The following is a 20,572-nucleotide window of genomic DNA, read 5'->3' as shown; positions in this document are numbered from 1 at the left end:
CTCAACTCTTACGTCTTATTTCAGCAAACTGAAGGAATCGGAAGCCAAAAACAGGGAATTATTAGAAGAAATGCAAATTCTGAAGAAAAGGATGGAAGAAAAGTTTAGAGCAGATACAGGTAAAATGGAATCTAAAGGTTATTAAATATCAGCCCTTTCTAAGGAGTGGCTTTCTTCTTAAAACTATTTTTAGTTATATAAAATACTTCCAAAGTTAAAATTTTGAAACAATATGTTTAAAAATACCTCCCCCAATCAATAATAATTTTTAGTGGGTTCTTCCTTTGAAAAGGAAAGCGCACACACACACACACACACACGTAGTAGTTACCCTGGTCACATGAAAGGTAACTCTGTTCTGTGCTGGAGAGACCACAACCCATGGCCCCTTCCTCCCTTTCGCTCACCTGGAAAGCACTGTGGGTGTGGTTGAATGGCTGTAATCCCAGTACTCGGGAGGCTAAGGCGGGAGGATCCCAAACCTGGGGCCAGATTGGAACCCGAGATGATCTTCTCACCTCTCCCAAGTGCCTCATGAGTAGCTGTGTACATAAAACATTCATACATCCGGTCCTATCTGTCTATCAGTTTGGGACATGAGGACTTGTCCTGCAGCCCACACTCAAAGTGGACTTCACACTCAATTCTCCATTCCATATAGGTATCATCTCAGTACAGGAATTGCATCTGTTCCCTAAAATCTGGGTTGTCTTTACATTTCAGAAGCTTTTTATATATTGAGGATGAAATCCTTTTTCTGTTAACTTGCCAATATTTTTTCCTACTTGACGTTTGCTAAGTAATACCCTTTCCAGGGCTGAGGTTGTTAGCACAAAGCCCTAGGTTTGATCCCAACGCCACAGAAACCAGGTGTGGTGTACAAACCTGCAAGCCTGCATCCTGGTCTTCCTGAGACCCTACCAAATAAACCTTTCCTTATTTTTGTATTGAATTTATTAATTTCCTCTTTTCTGAAAAGGAAAATGTTTGCAGCTGCAGGTTGTTCAAGCGCCATGAGTACATTTTCCTGGGTATTTTTTTTATTTTCTGTGTATTCCTGTTTTGTCAGTATGTATGTGTGTGCCCCACTTGCATGCCTGGTGCCTGCACAGGGTGGAAGAGGATGTAGCACCCTCTGGAAGTGCAGCCAGTGGGCTTCACCACAGACAGCTTGTCAGCCTCAGGCTTCCCCATCCCATCCCCTTTTTTCTAAAAAGTCAGACTCTCAACGGTGTTACACTCAGGCTGGCCTCAAACTCCCCATCTTCACACCCAGCCTTGCGGATGCTGGGGTCATTGCCCCAGCCTGGGGTGGCTTCAGGTTTTAGGTTGTTGGGATTAGTGGATTTGGACGAACTCTGGCCTGCAGCTCAAGGTGTCTTCCCACCTTATGCTTATCTTAAATCTCCTTTCTCTCCCGATTCCTCACCGTCTCCCGGAACTGCGTTCGATCATCTCCTATCCCAGCCTCAGTGGCTCTGGAGTCCTGGCAGGTCGGTGGTGCTCTGTAGGGAGGACTGATGTCTTCATGGTTTTGCCTCAGTTTGCCTTTCTTCCTTGCAGGGCTCAAACTTCCAGATTTCCAGGATTCTATCTTTGAGTATTTCAACACTGCTCCTCTTGCACATGATCTGACTTTTAGAGTGAGTATTGCGTTTTGAAAACAAATATGTAAGTTTGAAATAGTAGAATGTAGGCCGGGTGTGGTGGCACATGCCTTTAATCCCATCACTCAGGAGGCAGAGGCAGAGGCAGACAGGCCAGCCTGGTTGATAAAGGAAGTTCCAGGGCGAGGCAGGACTAAATAGAGAAACCTTGTCTCAAAGCTGAAGGTCTAACACTCATTAAGAGTTGGCCCAGGCCGGGCGTGGTGGCACATACCTTTAATCCCAGCACTTGGGAGGCAGANAAAAAAAAAAAAAAGAGTTGGCCCAAGTGACAGCACGAACAGGGAAGTCACATGTGTGAAGGTGGAGAACTCAGCAGATGTCAAACTGTTCCTGGAGTCTCAGCGAGACTGAGAAAAGGCTCAGCCTTGTCAGGGCCGCTGGCTGAGGAGTGAGTGTTTGAGATAACATTTAAAACACAAATAAGGATAATCATGTTGCCGTTTCTGAGACTAATGTGAACATATAGCTTGGATTCAGTGCTTAGTGGGAAAAGTGGGTTATAAGTGATTGGGTACCAAGCAGTTTACCAAGACCCTGCCCGGTCCTGCTCGTCAAGGTGACCAGTGTGTGACTGCTTGTCTGCTTAGATTACCTATGTAGTGGGGGATGAGGCCATTCTGCCCTTCACTCAGGTGAACAGCCCAGACAGTGTCTTCTAGTTCCTGCAATGCACGTACACACAGGAGGAGAGTAGGCTGGGCTACGGCTTAGTGACAGGGCACGTGCCTAGCTCAGGCTTGATCCCCAGGACTGAAGCGGGCAGGAGCTGGAAGAATGAGTGTGTGTGAGCTTCTGCTGAGGCACCTGATGCTGGTGTTGTCAGAGTCGGGCGTACTGAGCGTGCACGCCCTCGCCTAGTATGAGCTTCACTTGCACACTTGCCTACTTTCTGCTTGACTCCCTCGCTGACAGTTTCCTAGCTGATAGTGGTTTATAGACAGCAGCGACCCAGGACACCTCTCACACTTTCCCCGACACTCAGGTTCTTCTCAGTGAACTTCAGTGTCATCCTAAGGCTGTACCAGCAGTGAGTTTCAGCTCAAGGTAGGCCTGTCTGTGTCCTGGACAACTGCTCTCCCTGTTCAGGACGTACCAGAGGCCACTGGTGGCATTTAATCATCCATCTAAATAGCAATCACAAGTGACCACATGGGGATGTTGTAACACTTCCAGGGCACCAGGGGGCTGTTCAGGGCACTCAGCTGTTTGCCCTCACTCAACAGCATTTCTCTGTGTAGCCCTGACTATCCTGGAACTCACTCTGTAGACCAGGCTGGCCTCAAACTCAGGGATCTGCCTGCCTCTGCTGGGATTAAAGGCGTGACCACCATGCCTGGCACCTCCTCAGTTCTTAAGCAAATACATTATAAAAGTAATTTCTCACCTTGGACAAACCTTATTATGGGTTAAATGGGTTATGTAAGACCTGGGTGGCTGTCACAGGAACGTCTAGCAGTGTGAAGTCACAGCATGGACTGAGTTAGACATGGAGGCGGAGCAGCACGCCTCATTCACTGTCCAGCATGTTGCCCATGTTTGGACCCTCTTCAACACTGTTCACCTGAGTGTGAGTGTGTTTCCTACGAGACAACACCCTCAGTTGCATTGGGGTCCATGCTAGCAGTTTCCAGACCTGAGCTCTCCTGGGAGCTCTCACCCCTGCTGGATTAAACCTGCTGCTGAATGCTAGCGACGGTCTCCACGGGCCTCATTGAACTTAGTTGCCAGGGTTTACTGGGGGGAAATGATCATTTGTGTCCCTCCTGTCTGTTACACCAAGGACTCGCTCTCCTCCTCATCTGCATCTTCTCTGCTAGCCTTGTGGGAGGACGTAAGTGACTGCAGCTGCCCATCCGTGGGCTGCTCAGAGACAGTGCCCTGTGTGCCCTGGCTTCTGAGTGTGTCCTTTGATTAACAACTAAGGAAACGGCTTTCACGCCGCAAAAACTGACTCCATTGGCTTGCTTTTCACTCACCGGCTGGACCGCTGACCTGTTTAACTTGCCTGTGGGTGGTACTCATGATTACTAGCTCTGCTTACTATCTAATTACTGTCCCTGTCCACTGAGGCCCTTTACCAACTCCACCACTGCAGAATGCAGTTGTACCTGTGCTGTGTGTGACCCCTAGTTCCTCCTCCCCTCAGAACGTGGAGTCTTACTCAGGGCCTGATCTGCAGCTGTCGGAAGGTGTGCGCTGTGCCGTTGGATCAGAAGCAGAGCACAGTTCAGCTGTAGATTTGTAGACTCTTCCGCACATCCCGGAGTACTTTTGTGTACTTTTGTGCACTGGGAGTAGCCCTGCACTGCACCCATGTGATGTATGAGGGCTACACCCACAGAGAGGTTCACTGCAGAGAGCCAATCGTGAGGTGCCTGTGAGTGCAAGGATTGTTAGAGGAAGACCCTGTGTTTGCTGAAGTGCAAGCTCTAGCTGTCAGGGCCCTGAGGGTGTGGTAGAGTCATGGGATTTCTAGGAGGGAGGTTAAGCATCTGGGCCGCCTGAGGACCGCCTGAGGGTGATTTTCCTAGTTGCTTTTTTTACTTTTTTACTGTGTGGCCTTTGCTGGCTTTTAGAGCTCATGCTTTAGTCTAGGTTGGCCTCAGACTCAGAGTGCTGATTAGAGGCACGCACTAGCATGCCTGGGTCCTGGTTCCTAGTTTCTAATGGCTGGAGCCGAGATGGCCTATGTTACGGGGTGGCCAGGCACCATCTTCCTATTGACAATAATAGTGACTTGCCAGTCCCTGTAAATGGCAGAATATGTGTGAGGAAACAGTTCGTGGTGAGACCCAGGGGCAGGATACAGGGGACCCCAGGCCCTGACAATACACTACTGTCCAGGAAAAATGACACCTTTTCTTTTCACAGACCAGCTCAGCTAGTGACCAGGAAACACAGGCTTCAAAGATGGACTTGTCCCCATCAGTGTCTGTAGCCACGAGCACAGAGCAGCAGGAGGTAAGACTGTATGCTTTGTGGGTGCTCTGTGGGCCCTGGGGTCCGCTGTGCAGCTTGTAGCTAGGACCCATCTCCCCCCCTTCAGAACTCCGTCAGACTATCAGCTGAATGAGTGAAGGAGGCCTTAACAGGTGTTTCAACAATGTAGTAAATTAAAAATTCAGAATGTTAATAATTTATAAATTATAGAGAGGAACCCCAGCTAGGAGCTGGCGGCTCAGCTGAAGCTCACCCGTCCACACTTTATCCTAGGATATGGCTCGGCCACAGCAGAGGCCATCTCCTGTGCCGCTGCCCAACACACAGGCCCTCGCCATGGCTGGACCAAAGGTAGGCCCTTTCACATTGCTGTGTGTGTACCTTCTCGGTTTAGAAGATAAACGTTGTATAAAATATCTGTGCTGGTTTTAAATACATACAGTAGGCCAGGATCTATGTTGTTGTCTTCACACCTAAGTACTGAGTGGGGTTTCAGCTAGAAAAGTTCTAGAGGTCGCCCTCTGTCTCCTTGTTAGTCCCAGGCCTGGTGGGCAGGCAGTGGGGATGTCACACATCCAGTTGCTTCCCTGTATTGATTATGTCTGCTGTCATTGAGCACCATATGGTTTGTAGGAGAATGTTCCCCGGCATAGATGGATCTGTCCCCAGTGTACAGTTTGAACCTCAGTGCCCGGGTCTTTACCTTGTTTTCTTACTAGCCTTGAAGCCCAACCGGGTCTCCTTCCTCCTGTATAAACAGCATTGTATATTGTCAGTTTCCCAGCTGTGCACCCGAGGTTGTAGCTTGTCCACATCTTGTATGCCTGGCATAGACTTGTGTCTGTTAACTTTTCCCCTGTCGACCTGAGAGTAATGGGCTTTGGGACTTAGACTCATGTAAAGTTCAGGACCAAGGGGCTGTGTAGTTAGTGAGCTTTTGATACCCAGAGACAGAAATGTAACCAAGCCTTCTCTCTGGCACCTCCTCTAGTTGCTCCTGGAGTTGTGCTGACCACTCCCCCTCACGGTCTTGCCAGTGTCTGTGGCTTCCTCTGTCACTCCATGTGGGCTTGGTAGGCAGCTGTCACGGCCTGACTTTGTGTTCCCCCATGCTCAAGCTTCTCCCCTCTCTGTTACATTCTAAGTTTACTGTCCTGGCAGAAGACAGTGAGTGGGTCTTTCCAAGATTTTGCTGTTAACATTTCTTATAAATTGAAAGTGTATACCCCTGTGAAGAGCCAAACCTAGACAGGGTTTCAGGCCAAATCCCCAATCCGGTTGGTTCTGCTCCCTGGAAAGTGTCCCTGATCTCAGTAGACTTTCAGTTGTGAACGGCAACACTGTGACCCTCTCCAGCTCTGCCCCAAACAAAACTAACTAAAGGAAGTGGGGTGGCTTTGAGTTCTGACTTGGGACCTTGGGGTTGAGCACCGCTGACATAGAGCCCTAAGCTGGCAGAGGAAGGACGTGAAGCAGGCACACACGCTGTCTATAAGTCAGTCCAGAGCAGACAGGCCCACAGCTTACTGCCTGTCACCTGATTCGTTTCACTTGGTTCTTCCTGCAGCCCAAAGCACACCAGTTCAGCATCAAGTCCTTCCCCAGCCCCACCCAGTGCAGCCACTGCACGTCATTGATGGTCGGGCTGATCCGACAGGGCTATGCCTGTGAGGGTGAGTATTGACCTTAGTGCAGGAGTGGGACACACCACTGCTGTAGCTGCAGTTCACACCAGCCAGCCAGAAAGGGGAGGTCACCTGCTCTTTATAGAGGCCCAGGTCGGGCCTGTCACAGTCCTGCACAGCATGTAGATTGAGTGGCCAGGTCATTTACCACCTGGAAATGACTGTGAAGCACACCACCTTCACCTGAGCGCTTGTGGAGAGAACACCCACAGCCTGTAGGGAGACACGGAGCAGAAGTCGGAGCTTGCTGCTCTCGTGGTGGTGGGGCTTTTGTTTGTCTTTGACTTCTTAATTACGTTTATTTATTGGTATATGTGAGTGTGGGCACATGTGCCATGAAACACATGAGGGTCGGAGGACAGCTTGAGAGAGTAGCTTCTCTTAGTCTCCTGTCGTCCTTACCTGCCAAACCTCACGGGCCCCAGGCCAAATAGGCCTCACCTTTGACTCCACCTTGTCTTTTGCTGGCAGTCGTTATTTTAAAATAACCAAGCACCCTCTTGTGCTCTGCTCTGTGCCGGGTCTCGAGCATGCTGTAAGTGGGACTGTCATCTTTTTCAGTCTGTGCATTTTCCTGCCATGTGTCCTGTAAAGACAGCGCTCCCCAGGTGTGCCCCATACCTCCTGAGCAGTCCAAGAGGCCTCTCGGCGTAGACGTGCAGAGGGGCATAGGCACGGCCTACAAGGGCTACGTCAAGGTAGGAGGGGCCCGCTTCCAGCTCATGGCCCCCTTGGCTCACCTTTCATCAGGTCAGCTCCTAGGTCTGTCATGTGATGAGCAGCAGTCACAACTCGTCTGCTGGTGGAGCAGTCCCTTTGCTGCCTGTCACTGGGCGAGAGTCTCAGGCACAGCTGCTGCTGTAAATGGCTAAGAACCCCAGAGAACCTTTGGACATGGAGAGTCCACCCACAGCTTCTACTGAGTTTCTGGCCAGTGAGCTTCAAATCAAGGTTCCAAAGCCAAGTGGTGCTTGCAAACCACGGGTTCTCAGGCTCGCCCACGTCTTATCCAGCCGCAGCCTCCGGGAATCAGTGCAATCCTTGTTGCCTTAGGTTACCTTCCCGTTAACAAGCTCCTCTCATTCAGGCCCGAGCCTCCTGAGCCAGGACAACAGCTTTTCTACTACTCTAGGAAGAGGGTTGACAGGAGAACAGTCCCTGGGGAACCAGGACAGTCAGATGGAATCTGGTGAACACAGACTGAGAGAAATATTAAGCATCTGGCAGTCTCCACCTGCGCTGCCCAGATCTGTGGTTAGGATGAACGTGCTCACTGTTGGTCTGTAGGTCCCAAAGCCCACAGGCGTGAAGAAAGGATGGCAGAGGGCTTACGCAGTGGTCTGTGACTGCAAACTCTTCCTGTACGACCTGCCAGAAGGGAAGTCGACCCAGCCTGGTGTCATTGCCAGTCAAGTCTTGGACCTCAGGTGTGTTTAATGTAACAAAGCACTGCCCGGTACCAAATGCTCACCACCCATGGTGGCAGGACCTGTACGTCCTGCTCATTTCTCTCCGTGTTTCTTTGAAGAATGGCTAACAGCGGTAGGAGGAGCTGTCATGAGAATTAACCAGTGTATTGGTCAGGGTTCTCTAGAGTCACAGAACTTGCAGATAGTCTCTATATAGTAAAGGAATTTATTGATGACTTACAGTCTGCAGTCCAAATCCCAACAATGGTTCAGTAGTAGCTGTGAATGGAAGTCCAAGGATCTAGCAGTTGCTGAGTCCCACACAGCAAGAAGGCGAAAGAGCAAGAGCCAGACTCCCTTCTTCCAATGTCCTTATATGGTCCCCAGCAGAAGGTGTAGCCCTGATTAAAGGTGTGTGCCACCACACCTTTAATCCCAGATGACCTTGGTCTCGGAGATCTCCCTGTCTTAATCTTCTGGATTCAATCACCACTGTGTCTCAAGATCTCCATACCAAGATCCAGATCAGAAATTCTATCTCCCAGTCTCCAGACTAGGTTCACTGGTGAGCCTTCCAATTCTGGATTGTAGTTCATTTCAAATATAGTCAAGTTGACAACCAGGAATAGCCACTACAACCAGGTACCACAGGCACACTTAGTGACACATATGTGAAGGGCCACATATGAGAATATATGATACTCTCGCCTTTTGCCAAGTCAGAAAGGCTGATATTGTGACCATCTGTAGTTGGCCTAGCCAAGCCAACTACACAGGTTTAGGTCTTGGTGGTGGTCTTTGGTTGGTTCCTTCAGAGAACTGCAAGAGCAGAGAACTCAGAGTCACCCAGCAGTGGCAGTGTCCCATACATTCCATGTCCCCATCCCAAATGGTACCTGGGGTCCCTTGCTACGTACAGCTGTTGTATTGCTCTGAAGAGACCCCGTGACCAGGGGCAAGAAAGGAAAGCATTCAGTATGCTTGCTTACAATTTCAGATGTTTAGTCCATTGTCATCATGACTAGCAGGAGGACATGCATGGTGCAGGAACAGTAGCCGAGAGCTACATCCTACATCCTGGTTCAGAAGCAGTGATTGATTGGAGCCTGCTTTGGGTGTCTTAAAGCCTCAAAGCCCACCCCCAGTGACACACTACCTGCAGCAAGGCTACATCCTTCTAATCCTTTTAAACAGGTTCACTCCTTAGTGACTAAGCATTCAAATACATGGCCTGTGGGGCCATTCTCATCCCAACACCACAGCAGCTATGTCCCTGCCTGAGCCCAAATGACTGGGCCCCATTGAGGGTGGAAAAGAGCTCATCCTGCCTCCCCATCCTGAACTCCGCACCTTCTGCTTCTTGTTTATGAGTAGTTAATGAGCCACTGCCTGATTGTACCAGGACACATCAAAAATATCTCATGTGGAACTGGGGGGCAGCAGAATCGTGCGAGTCAGACGGGGAACAGGGGGACAGCAGAGCATGCAAGTGAGGCAGGGAACTGGGGGGACAGTGGACCGTGTGAGTCAGGCAGGGGGCTCAGTTCTCAGCATTCCCCCCATGAGACGAGTTGTGCAAATGTGGTGGCAAGTCTGTGGAGCTTTCTGAGCCATGTGTGTCCCTTTCTTGCCAGAGATGAGGAGTTTGCTGTGAGCTCAGTCCTGGCCTCAGATGTTATTCATGCTACACGCCGAGACATTCCGTGCATATTCAGGGTATGAGTCTCTCTGATTTTATTTCTGTCTGTTAATCATTTTAAAAATAAATCACTCTTAAGAGACAGTAATTCTTAAAAAATAAAAACAAAAACCATGGGCACAGTGGTCCACACCTTCAGTCCCAGTGTGTGGGAGCCAGGGGCAGCAGATCTGTCTGAGTTCCAGGACACCCAGAGCTACATAGTGAGACCCTGGCCACCCACCCCAAAAAAGCAATTTTCTGAGCATTTTGCTGCCCTGAATATCCCAATGGATCCTCACCTGCCTCACATTCCCACCGTGCACCAGGTGCCCGCCGCCTGGAATGGCTGCCCCTCACTCAGCAGCACACTCTCCCCATACAGCCGGCTTCCCGTGGTGCCCCCCTCTTCACCTGGTCGCCTTCCCACCCCAGCCACTGTGTCTTGGCACTGAAGGGACATTCCATGGTGGCCTGTGAGGCACGTGTTGCTTTAGGGTCCCTCCCTGTCATCCAGACTCGTTTACATTGACTACATTTGCTTTTTCCCTTTTCTCTGACTGGGTTGGTGTCCTCTTGCTCTCCGGGGTGGCTGCACACTGTCACGTCAGGAAGTTTCCGGAAGATGTGGTCAGAGAAGCGCACACTGGTTCAGAGCAGACGCATTTCCCAAATAAGAGCTGAGTCTGACAGTTGTTTGTACAAAATCTCACTGTGATTCAGAAGCAGCCTTTGTATATAATCCAGAAAATCTCTGCCATTCTATGCTCAAAGTGACATTCATCCTATAGCTGAGGGGTCTCTCAGGTTCCTAATGGTCCCAGTAAACACTTACTGGAGACCCTTTCTTCCTTGGACATGCCCTAAGAGTCCACATATTTATTTATTTATTTATTTATCACATGTAAGCATACTGTAGCTGTCTTCAGACACCAGAAGAGGAATCGGGTCTTGTTGCAGATGTTGTGAGCCACCATGTGCTTGCTGGGATTTGAACTCAGGACCTCTGGAAGAGGTCAGTACTCTTAACCACTGAGCCATCTCTCCAGCCCAAGAGTCCACATCTTTTTTAAAGAGGCCACATCTTAATCATAATAAAGCTATTAACAAAAGCAAAATAATAATAATAACTATTATTATTATTACTGCTGTTGCGGAACTTCCACAGATCCTGCTGCCTCTGTCTCCTGAGTCCTGGGATCAAAAGCATGTGCTACCAGGCAGGGCAAGAAAGCAATTTTTTGTTGTTGTTTTTGTTTTCTAAGACGGGGGTTTCTCTGTGTAACAGTCTTGCCCAGACCAGCCTGGCTTTGAACTCAGAGATCTGCCTGCCTCTGCCTCCTGAGTGCTGGGATCAAAGTTGTGTGCCGCCACGCCCAGCCAAGAAAGCAGCTTTTAAAGCATTTACACAGTAGTGTTGACAAGAGCAGAATTAATTGAAATCTGGCCAGGAAGGGCCAGGATGTCTATGTTTGCAGCCCTGTCCCTTCCTGTCAGCTGCCCTGCCAGCAGCATGGCTGGCAGTTAAAGAGATTGGTGGTCTCTGGGACAACTCAGGGACGTTGACGTGAGTCTCTAAATTTACCTGGTTTGTGACCTCTGGAGCTAGGTGGTTCCAGCACAGTCCCTGCTCTGATCTGGCTGGCAGCTCATGATTTTTGTCTGTTTTGTTTTTCTCATGAAGGTGACGGCCTCTCTCTTAGGTTCACCTTCTAAGACCAGCTCACTGCTCATCCTGACAGAGAACGAGAATGAAAAGAGGAAGTGGGTTGGGATCCTTGAAGGGCTGCAGGCTATCCTCCACAAAAACCGGCTGAAGAGCCAGGTAGTACACATCGCACAGGAGGCCTACGACAGTTCGCTGCCGCTCATCAAGGCCGTCCTGGCTGCTGCTATCGTGGGTATGTCTACAGGGCCTAAGCTGGGTGGGAGCTCAGGTTCCGCACATGCCCGTGTGGTCCTGTCCTCCTGAGTGTGTAGACAGCTCCTCCTATGTGAAGAAGCAGGTCCTGGCTCACTGGACCCACCTGTTGTTTCCCCAGATGGAGACAGGATTGCGGTCGGCCTGGAAGAAGGGCTCTACGTCATTGAGCTCACCCGAGACGGTAAATCCTGCTTGGCTGCCTCAGAGGGTTCAGTGGGTTCACTCTAGTGTGGCATAGAGAGTGTCCTCCTTCAGGGCTGTGGAGAAGGGACATCCTGGTACATGGCTTGGGTGACATCGTCAGAGGACGCTATGAAAGTCCTAAGCAAGAAGTAGAGAGAAAGTTCTCAGTTGATGTGGCAGGTGCACAGCATATTCAAGTGACTGGGCATCGGGTGTCTGGAGAAGGTGCTGGCCTCAAACGCCTGCCTCTGCCTTCCAAGTGCTAGGATTAAAGGCGTGGCCCACCACACCCAGCTAAATTTTTTTATAATATATTTTGTGTGTGTGTATGTGTATATATGTATATATTTTTTTTATATGTATATATTTTTAACGTGAGTACATTGTTGCTCTCTTCAGACACCCCAGAAGAGGGTCCCATTACAGATGGTTGTGAGCCACCATGTGGTTGCTGGGAATTGAACTCAGGACCTCTAGAAGAGCAGTCAGTGCTCTTAACCACTGAGCCATCTCTCCAGCCCTCGGCTATTTTTTTTTTAACATGCATTTATTTGCTTATATAATAGAGGTTATAGAGAATAGAGGTTAGGAAAAGGCTTGTGACAGGCAGTTGGTGGCTGAGTCCTGGGTCTCAAACTCAGGTTTTCCAGCTTGGCAGCAGACACCTTTACCCACTGAGCCATCTTGCTGGCCTTCTATATTGAATTTTTGTTTGTTTGTTTGTTTGCTTAGTTGCTTTTGAACCCAACATAGCCCTGCCATCCTGGAAGTCACAGGGATCCGCCTGCCTCTGCTTCCTGGGTGCTGGGGTAAAAGAAGCACAGCACCACACCCAGCCCCTGTTGAGTTCTGTACCCCCAGCCTCAGGGGAACCCAGCAGTGCCAGTGCACGGAAACGTAGCAAGTTCATGTTCCTCTCCTGCCAACCAGAAAGAAAGGCTCTCCGTCTTTCTCACTCCGTAGCCCTTCCTGTTGAATGAGAGTAGGTCACAGCTTGCAGTGGCCAGACCATATGGGCAGCTGAGCCCTTCAGACTCCAGATCAGGGAAGGCGGTGGAGGTCCTAAGCCAGCTAGAGTCCTAGTTTGAGTGGGCATGAGATCAGGGAATCCCAGCATCAGTTCCCAGCATTACTGTGTTGTAAGTGTCCAGCCGAGCCCTGACACAGAGCATCGGACAGGCAGCGGCAGGACCAGGGTTGTCAGGAAGCTTAGACAAACGTGCCGCTGTGTCCGTTAGGGGCATTTGCAACCCTGGCCCTGTGGCTGATTGTGGTGTGAGGGTCGTTGGGGGAAGAGAGGACCATGTCAGCCAAAGCCAGTCACCTGCATTCTCTGGCCACAGTGATCGTCCGCGCTGCTGACTGCAAGAAGGTGTACCAGATTGAACTGGCGCCCAAGGAGAAGATCATCATCCTCCTCTGTGGCCGGAACCACCACGTGCACCTCTACCCCTGGTCCTCCTTCGACGGAGCAGAAGCGAGCAACTTTGACATCAAGCTCCCGGAAACAAAGGGCTGCCAGCTCATAGCGACAGGGACGCTGAGGAAGAGCTCGTCCACCTGCCTGTTTGTCGCTGTGAAGCGACTGATCCTTTGCTACGAGATCCAGAGAACTAAGCCTTTCCACAGGAAATTCAGTGAGCTGGTGGCTCCGGGACACGTGCAGTGGATGGCCGTGTTCAAGGACAGGCTGTGTGTTGGCTACCCCTCTGGGTTCTCTCTGTTGAGCATCCAGGGGGACGGGCAGCCTCTCGACCTGGTAAATCCCACTGACCCCTCGCTCGCGTTCCTCTCACAGCAGTCTTTCGATGCCCTCTGTGCTGTGGAGCTCAAAAGTGAGGAGTACCTGCTTTGCTTCAGCCACATGGGACTGTACGTGGACCCTCAAGGTCGGAGGTCACGCATGCAGGAGCTCATGTGGCCTGCGGCTCCTGTCGCCTGTAGTATGTATATGTTTTCTGTTGCCATATCACTGTTGCTGCTGCTCACATGGATAGTCGGCATGTTCTGTTTGCTTTGGTTTGTCTCTCAGTCCCCGAGCCAAGTGTTAGGGGCAGGATAAGAGGGTGTCTGCTCAGCAAGGGTACATGCAGGCTAGCTCTGCGCTGCAGCAAGAGTTGGAGCCTGTGGAGTGGGCCAGCCTCACTCCTCAGTGCTCTCCTGAGCAGAACAGGGGAAGGGACCCTGCATCTTCTTTTAAAAAGCATTCCCCTGCCGGGCGTGGTGGCACATGCCTTTAATCCCAACACTTGGGAGGCAGAGGCAGGTGGATTTCTGAGTTCGAGGACAGCCTGGTCTACAGAGTGAGTTCCAGGACAGCCAGGGCTACACAGAGAGACCCTGTCTCAGAAAAAAAGAAAGAAAAAAAAAAAGCATTCCCCTAGTAGAATTCACAGGGCAGAATAAAGTCACGGGGACTTGGCTACTAGGAGACTTAACTTCAGTGTCCTGTCCCTTGTAGGCTGGAACCTGTTGGTCTGTAAGGTGCTTTTATGAGCGGTTGCTGTCCAGGGGCTGGGACACCGTTCTTAGCTTGAGCAGTTGAGAGGCTGGGAGAACTAGATGCCTCTAGTGTCTGGGCTCCGCAGCACTGCTGGGCCATCCTGCCACTCCGTTACTTGTGAAGGCCTTAAGCCGTACGTGGAACTGGAGGGTGTGTTAGTGAGCAGCAAGGAGGGCAAACCAGCAAAGCACAGACTGGTTTGACCTGGAGCCTGTGGGGCTGCTGGGGCAGGAGGTGGCTTCATGCTCCTGTAATGGTGGTCAACTGGCAACATCCTAGGCTGCCTCCATGATACTCTCTCTGGCCAAGGGAGATGCCCAGGGGTGACAGGGCTTCTCAAGCTTTCTCTCTCACCAGGGAAGCTGGGGCAACAGGTCCGGGCAGTGCCGGCGGAAAGGGCAGCCTTGGAGATAGGAGATAAGTTCTCCTGGCCCTAAGCTGTACCCTCCTAACCTCCAGCATTTCATTTCTTCCCAGTTTGGAATTGGAATGGACACGTCCCTAAGTGCGGTGTCGTTACAATCCTTGGTACACATAGCTAGCATGGCCACCCGGTGTTCCCTCCACTCCACTTCATGGGCAGCCCATGTGTACCCAGTCAGCTTCAGAGATAGAGAAGTTAGGCAGCTTTGAGGGTGGACCAGCATCAAAGCCCGCAGTGCCTCCTAGTCCTGTCTGAGAGATGGAGGTTCAGAGGGCTCCGTAGCCTGCAGGTCTAGCCGTCTCCAAAGCACATATCCTCCAGTGCATTTGTAGTGTGTTTATTCAAACATTCCATTTGGACTTTGTCCTTTGTTGTTGACAAATCACAAGTAGAGTCCCCCATATATTCAGCAAGTAAGAGCACTTGCCCCAGCATTCCCATGTGGAGAGTTTTTTTATCTTAGAGGTAACTGAGGACCAGCCTCTGCACATGGCATTAAAAAACAGGACACCCACCCCCACCCCGTGTCAGAAACACCACTGTTGGATAATTTGGTGGCCAGTTCCAGCATCTTGTCCTGCCTGGACTGACACAGGCTGGTTAGAGTCACACACCCTCCGTCAGTGCCGGTGGTGTCATGTGGGCTGAGGTGCTGAGGTGCCCAGCTGGCCTCGCCTGGGCTCCAGCTGTCTACTCTGTTCTCTGCACTTCCATAGATGAGAACGCTGCAGGCTCCTAGTAGTGACCCAGCCACCTGCAGCAGCGTAGCTGAGGGGAAGTGAGCATGGGCTCTGCTGTGTCCTAAACTGTGGGTGTCTCCTTCAACCTCACGTGCTGAGGGGCAGAGGGCCTGGGGTGTGTGTCTGCAGTGTGCCAGTTCAGTTGTCATGACAGACAGCATTTCCTAAGAGCTGGGAGAGGAGGGGCACCATCACAAGATGCCTTTCCTCATTAGATTGTGTGTTCAGAGTAGATCACTAGAATGGGCTCACTGTGCCCTACAGGGTCGTCCCAGTGTCCCTAGTGTGAAATGTGCGTAGCGAGATCATGTGCAGAGCAGAGTGGTAGGCTAGTGTGGGTCTGAAAAATACCCAGAAACCAGGGTTCTATCACCTTAGATGGCTTTGGGGACGAGAGAGGTGGCTCAGCGGTTAAGGCTGCTGTCCCAGGAGCTGGGATTTAGTTCCCAGCACCCACGTGGCAGCTCTCAGCATCTGTAACTACAGTTCTAGGGGCTCCAGCGCCCTCTTACTAGTCTCAGGCACTGCATGCACATGATGCAGTCAGACGAGCAGGTCAAACATTCATACACAGAAAAGAAAGGGAAAATGAGGAAGACATTAGGGTTTTTGCTTGGCCATGTAGAGGAGGCCGTCCCTGCCTGGACTGAACAGGTGTTAGAGAGCTGAGCTGAGGAAATGCTTGCTAAATCGACTTTCCTCTTGCTATGCTGTGGGAAATACACCCTGGCTGTGGAAGCAGTGGGTAGCTCTGCATAGTTAAGACACATGTGACTTTGACATGAAGATGACTTCTGACACCGGAGCCCCCACAGCCAGTGCTCTGCACCTCCACCCGCTCGCCCGTGCTGCGGTGGCCTAAGGGCGGGCAAGGGCAGAGCTCCATGCTTACTTGTCTGCTTCGTCTGCACCAGGTTGCAGCCCCACCCATGTCACAGTGTACAGCGAATATGGGGTGGATGTCTTCGACGTGCGCACCATGGAGTGGGTCCAGACCATCGGCCTGCGGAGGGTAAGACAGCATGGTGGTCCTGCCAAAGACAGCTGTCCCTCATTTCCTGGATTCACACATGATGAGTCCTCTCTCCTCCTACACAGATACGACCTCTGAACTCTGATGGCAGCCTCAACCTGCTGGGCTGTGAGCCCCCACGCCTCATCTACTTCAAAAACAAGTTCTCAGGTGAGCTTCTCCACGGGTGGAGGGTGGGAGGAGACGGCCTTCAGACGGACACAGGCCGTCTGTCCCGCTGGCCTGCTGGTCTGTGAGTCGGGGCATGCACGGCTGCCCCTCTTTGCAGTGGCCACAGTGACTGCTCCCCTACAGGACCAGTCCTCAATGTGCCCGACACCTCGGACAACAGCAGGAAACAGATGCTCAGGACGCGGAGCAAACGGCGCTTTGTCTTCAAGGTTCCCGAGGAAGAGCGGCTGCAGCAGCGGCGGTGAGTGTGGGCCCACGTGAGTGTGCATGAAGGAAGGGCTGGTTAGAGCCTGAGGATGGCTCCTGAGTCTCAACTGTTTCCTTCCTGCAGAGAGATGCTCAGAGACCCGGAACTGAGATCCAAAATGATATCCAACCCAACCAACTTCAACCACGTGGCTCACATGGGCCCTGGGGACGGCATGCAGGTGCTCATGGACCTGCCTCTGGTGCGTGCTCAGCCGGGCCCTGGGTGTGGGGCTCGGCCGGCGTGGGTGTGTGCAGGCACAGGTGGGGTCTGGCTGCCTGCCCTGCCTCACTGTGCCATGCTGACCTGGGAAACCTTTGCATTGCTGCTGGGCCACTCCTGATCCCAAGATGGGTGTCTGTCTATACAAGTCGCCCGCCCTGTATACACTCATGCCCCTTAGGAAACAGTTGTCAAGAAAGGGTTTCCAGCTCGTTGGTGTGAGATAAGTTTTATCTTTATTTTAAACATGCATTTTCCGTAGTGTTTTTCTACAGTTGGCATGGCTGGTTCTTAGCTCAGAGGCATTGGTGGTAGGAACGGAGCCGCTTTCCATTGTCAGCCATATCCAGGGCCTGCAGCTGGCCTCTTTAATGCCTTCCGCTGTGTTGGCCCCACTGTGGTTCTGTCTACATTCACATGCCATTCTCATGTGCTGCTCTATCCCCTAGAGTGCTGCACCCACTGCCCAGGAGGAGAAGCAGGGCCCTGCCCCGGCAGGCCTCCCTCGGCAGCCGCCGTCCAGGAGCAAGCCCTACGTCTCATGGCCGTCCTCAGGTACCAAGGAGGGATAGGTGCTGGGGCAGCGACTCCATTCGTCATGATCCCCTGGGCCTCTCCCTGAGGTCAAAGGTGTCCTTGTCTGTAGGTGGGTCCGAGCCTGGAATGCCTGTGCCTCTGAGGAGCATGTCCGACCCCGACCAGGATTTTGACAAAGAGGTATGTGTTCCCCAGCACAGATGTCTGTGGCCACACAGGGCCTCAGAGCGGAGACAGTGCTTCACTTCGTACCTGTCACCCCAGGGCCAGCTGGGAAGACACCGTACAGATGAAAGTGCAGCCCTTAGCCCCTCTGTGGTGCTGCACACCCGGGATGTAATGGCCTCGGCACATAGACTGCAGTAGCACTGGGCAGCCCAGGGTACTCCCCCCCCCCGTAACAGTGTGACCAGGGCTGTGGGGTCACCAGGCACACATCCCACCAAGGGGTAAGGATTTTCTTTAGAGTTGAGCCAGGTTCTACCAGAGGCACCTCTCCTTCTCAGCCTCTCTGTTCTCTGAAGGGATTTCATGTAGTCCAGGCTGGCCTCAAGCTTCTTATGTAGTTGAAGATGGCCTTGAATTCCTCTTTCTTCAGGTGTAAGCCCTACTGTGGGTGTGGTGTGTGCATGGGTTCCATGCCTTGCTGTGTCTGTGGTCCCCGGGACAGGACCCTGTGTACCTCCATCCTCTCCCCAGCTCTGGAATTCCAAGGTGCACACCAGCAGACTTGACTTGCTTCTGGACCTTCTCGGGCAGTCTTGTTGCTTTGTTGGGGTTCATGCAGGGTCTCATTGTGTAGCTGTCTGGCTTGGAAATCACAGTTTTGCCCAAACCTTGAATTCAGCCTTTGCCTCCTGAGCGCTGATTAAAGGTGTGGCCTCTTCCTGCTCGTCTTTGCTTTTCCTGGTGTGTCAGTCTAACCCAGCCTGGGCTGCACCCTGAGGCTTCCTGCACCTCCGCTCCAGGCCTTTCTGCCTGGCTCTGTGTGTGTGTGTGTGTGTGTGTGTGTGTGACACAGTGTGTGTGTGTGCGTGCGCCGGCGCACGTGCATGCATGTTAGTTGCCAGATCCCCTGGAGTGGAGTTACAGACGGTTGTGAACTGCTTAGTGTGGGTGCTGGGAAGCAAACCCTGGTCCTCAAAACTGCGCTGAATCCTGAACACTCGGCTGCTTCCGCAGCTCTGTTAGTAGTTGACAGTAGATGAGAGTCTCCCCTCCGATTTTCAGTCTACTGTCAGTGCTGTGGTGAATGGAGGCGGCTGTGGCAGACCCTGCGTCACTCCCCTGTGGCACTCCCCTGCTGCAGTCCCCTGCAGCTCTGCTTTGCCTGATGTGTACGGCTTCTTTGGGACCTCATGTGCAGAACTCTGTCACTGTAGATAGTGTTAGGTCCCCTTCCCTGCAGTGTCGCACTGTCCCTAGCCTTAGGAGAGCCACTGTTGACCCTGGGCTTATGTGATAACCTTGGACTTGGCTAAAGTCCCCTTCTGTTTATTCCTAGAGTGTTCCACTTGACTATAGGTTGTCTGGCTTCTTTCTGCACTCTCTTCTCATGTGCAGTGAGGAGACTCGGGTCACCTGCCACCTAAAGGGCCTTGCAGAGGCTATATGCAGCGCGTGCGCACGCGCGGGACAAGAGCATCGCCTGTTCTCACACTCTCTCTTTGCATTGGCAGCCTGACTCTGATTCCACCAAACACTCAACTCCATCCAATAGCTCCAACCCTAGCGGCCCCCCAAGCCCCAACTCGCCCCATCGGAGCCAGCTCCCTATGGAAGGCCTGGACCAGCCGGCCTGTGACGCCTGAGGCCGCCAGCATAGCACCGGGGGCCAGGGAGCCCAAATGGCCCCAACATCAGTGCCAAGACTGAGCTGACCCTCCAGTGTTGTCCAAGGAAATGTAGAATCAGTTTGTAGATAGATAAAATAATCTTTATTATAATGATCAGTTTTGTGCCACATTGTTGGTGGCAATCGACCAGATGTGTTCGTCTGCACAGCCGCGAGGCAACACTGTTCCGTTTGCACATGAAGGACCACCACTCACCCCTCCCCCCGGGACCACCCAGGCCCACATCCACCGGCTTCCTCAGCAGATGCTGGGGTATGGCCTCAAGACCTTCCCTCTCTCCTGAAAATGTCTCAACCCTACAAAGACTAAAGTGCGCCATCCCAGTGCCACAGAAGGCAGAGGGTAGTTTGTGGCCGGCCACCTGTGTCCCTGTGGCCGGCCGTCTATTCTGGGCCACAGCCACGAGATGACCCTCCTGCTGTGTCTGCAGCCAGCCCCAGGCCAGCACAGTGGGAGAGGCAGGCCCATGGCCTGCTGAGTTCAGAGGCAGCCAGAGCCTGGGAAGTTGCGCCCCAGGCCCTGTGACACCCCATCACCCTGCATGGAGCCTCTGTGTCACAGAATCGCCCTACACTCCTGCACATCTGCAGCACCAGGCCCGGGAGTGCCACCAGTGTTGAACTTCATCCCTTCCTGTATCCTGGGCTAGTGATCAGGTCGGTGGCCCTGCCTGTGAAGGCTTGCGATTAACTGTGGCAGCAGACATGTCTTGTCCTCATCTTGGACAGGCCTCCCTTCCCCATTGGTGTGCTTGGTGGCGCGATTCAGGGTGAGCACTTGGCCCAAGTTGGCACTGAGGGTGGTGGCACTGCAGGCTAAGCCTGCGTGTCACACCCAGCACCTGCTGCCTGCCCCACCCACCCTCCCCGGCTTTGTGCCGGGGCAGGCACCTGCTGGGGGTTCTGGTTTTTACTTTTTTAATGTAAGTCTGAGTCTTTGTAATTATTGAATTGTGAGAACATTTTTGAACAATTTACCTGTCAATAAAGCAGAAGATGGCAGTTTTAAAGTTCTCAGTGGTTTGTCTGATAGTGATGTCATCCATTGTGCCTTCCTCTAGGATGCTAAGGGGACATAGCCATGGCACCTCTGCCCCGGCAGGTGAGTCTGCCCGGTGCTTTGCCAGGCTTGCAGGTCCCACAAAGAAGCCGCTGCAGAAAGAGGAGCTGGTGTCTCTGTCTGAACAAACGTAGCACTAAAGGAAAGGTGGGGCCAGGTACAGGGAGGACAGCATGTCTGAGAGCCCAGCAGAGTGAGTGCACAAGCCAGTAAGTCAGGCCAGCCACAGGGCCACCAGGCCACATGCACACAGAGGCCTGGCCAGCAGGACCTGCCCCCCATGCCCCAGGA

The 20,572-nt window shown here is 52.1% G+C and overlaps 1 protein-coding gene across 2 annotated transcripts in view; it reads left to right on the top strand.

Annotated features, from left to right (window-relative positions):
• Cdc42bpb (CDC42 binding protein kinase beta) overlaps positions 1 to 20,217 on the top strand; it is an 86,972-nt gene extending 66,755 nt beyond the window's left edge. Inside the window, exons 20-38 of one of the 2 annotated variants that reach the window (XM_029541171.1) lie at positions 25 to 119; positions 1,564 to 1,643; positions 3,451 to 3,501; positions 4,542 to 4,631; positions 4,884 to 4,961; positions 6,178 to 6,283; positions 6,857 to 6,993; positions 7,583 to 7,722; positions 9,339 to 9,420; positions 11,067 to 11,283; positions 11,425 to 11,487; positions 12,833 to 13,432; positions 16,071 to 16,168; positions 16,255 to 16,339; positions 16,484 to 16,601; positions 16,692 to 16,809; positions 17,279 to 17,384; positions 17,476 to 17,546; positions 19,046 to 20,217. In XM_029541171.1, the coding sequence (XP_029397031.1) occupies positions 25 to 119; positions 1,564 to 1,643; positions 3,451 to 3,501; positions 4,542 to 4,631; positions 4,884 to 4,961; positions 6,178 to 6,283; positions 6,857 to 6,993; positions 7,583 to 7,722; positions 9,339 to 9,420; positions 11,067 to 11,283; positions 11,425 to 11,487; positions 12,833 to 13,432; positions 16,071 to 16,168; positions 16,255 to 16,339; positions 16,484 to 16,601; positions 16,692 to 16,809; positions 17,279 to 17,384; positions 17,476 to 17,546; positions 19,046 to 19,177 (2,467 nt within the window). In that variant the 3' untranslated portion in view covers positions 19,178 to 20,217. The remainder of the gene's footprint in view (positions 1 to 24; positions 120 to 1,563; positions 1,644 to 3,450; positions 3,502 to 4,541; positions 4,632 to 4,883; positions 4,962 to 6,177; positions 6,284 to 6,856; positions 6,994 to 7,582; positions 7,723 to 9,338; positions 9,421 to 11,066; positions 11,284 to 11,424; positions 11,488 to 12,832; positions 13,433 to 16,070; positions 16,169 to 16,254; positions 16,340 to 16,483; positions 16,602 to 16,691; positions 16,810 to 17,278; positions 17,385 to 17,475; positions 17,547 to 19,045) is intronic. The other variant, XM_021201389.2, reaches the window with a different exon arrangement.
• Positions 20,218 to 20,572: the final 355 nt, after the last annotated feature.

This window comes from Mus pahari, chromosome 7, assembly GCF_900095145.1.
Source record: "Mus pahari chromosome 7, PAHARI_EIJ_v1.1, whole genome shotgun sequence".
In the NCBI taxonomy this organism is placed as follows: Eukaryota; Metazoa; Chordata; class Mammalia; order Rodentia; family Muridae; genus Mus; species Mus pahari.
The sequence above is the reverse complement of the archived record's forward strand: the minus strand, read 5'-3'. Positions and strand labels throughout refer to the sequence as shown.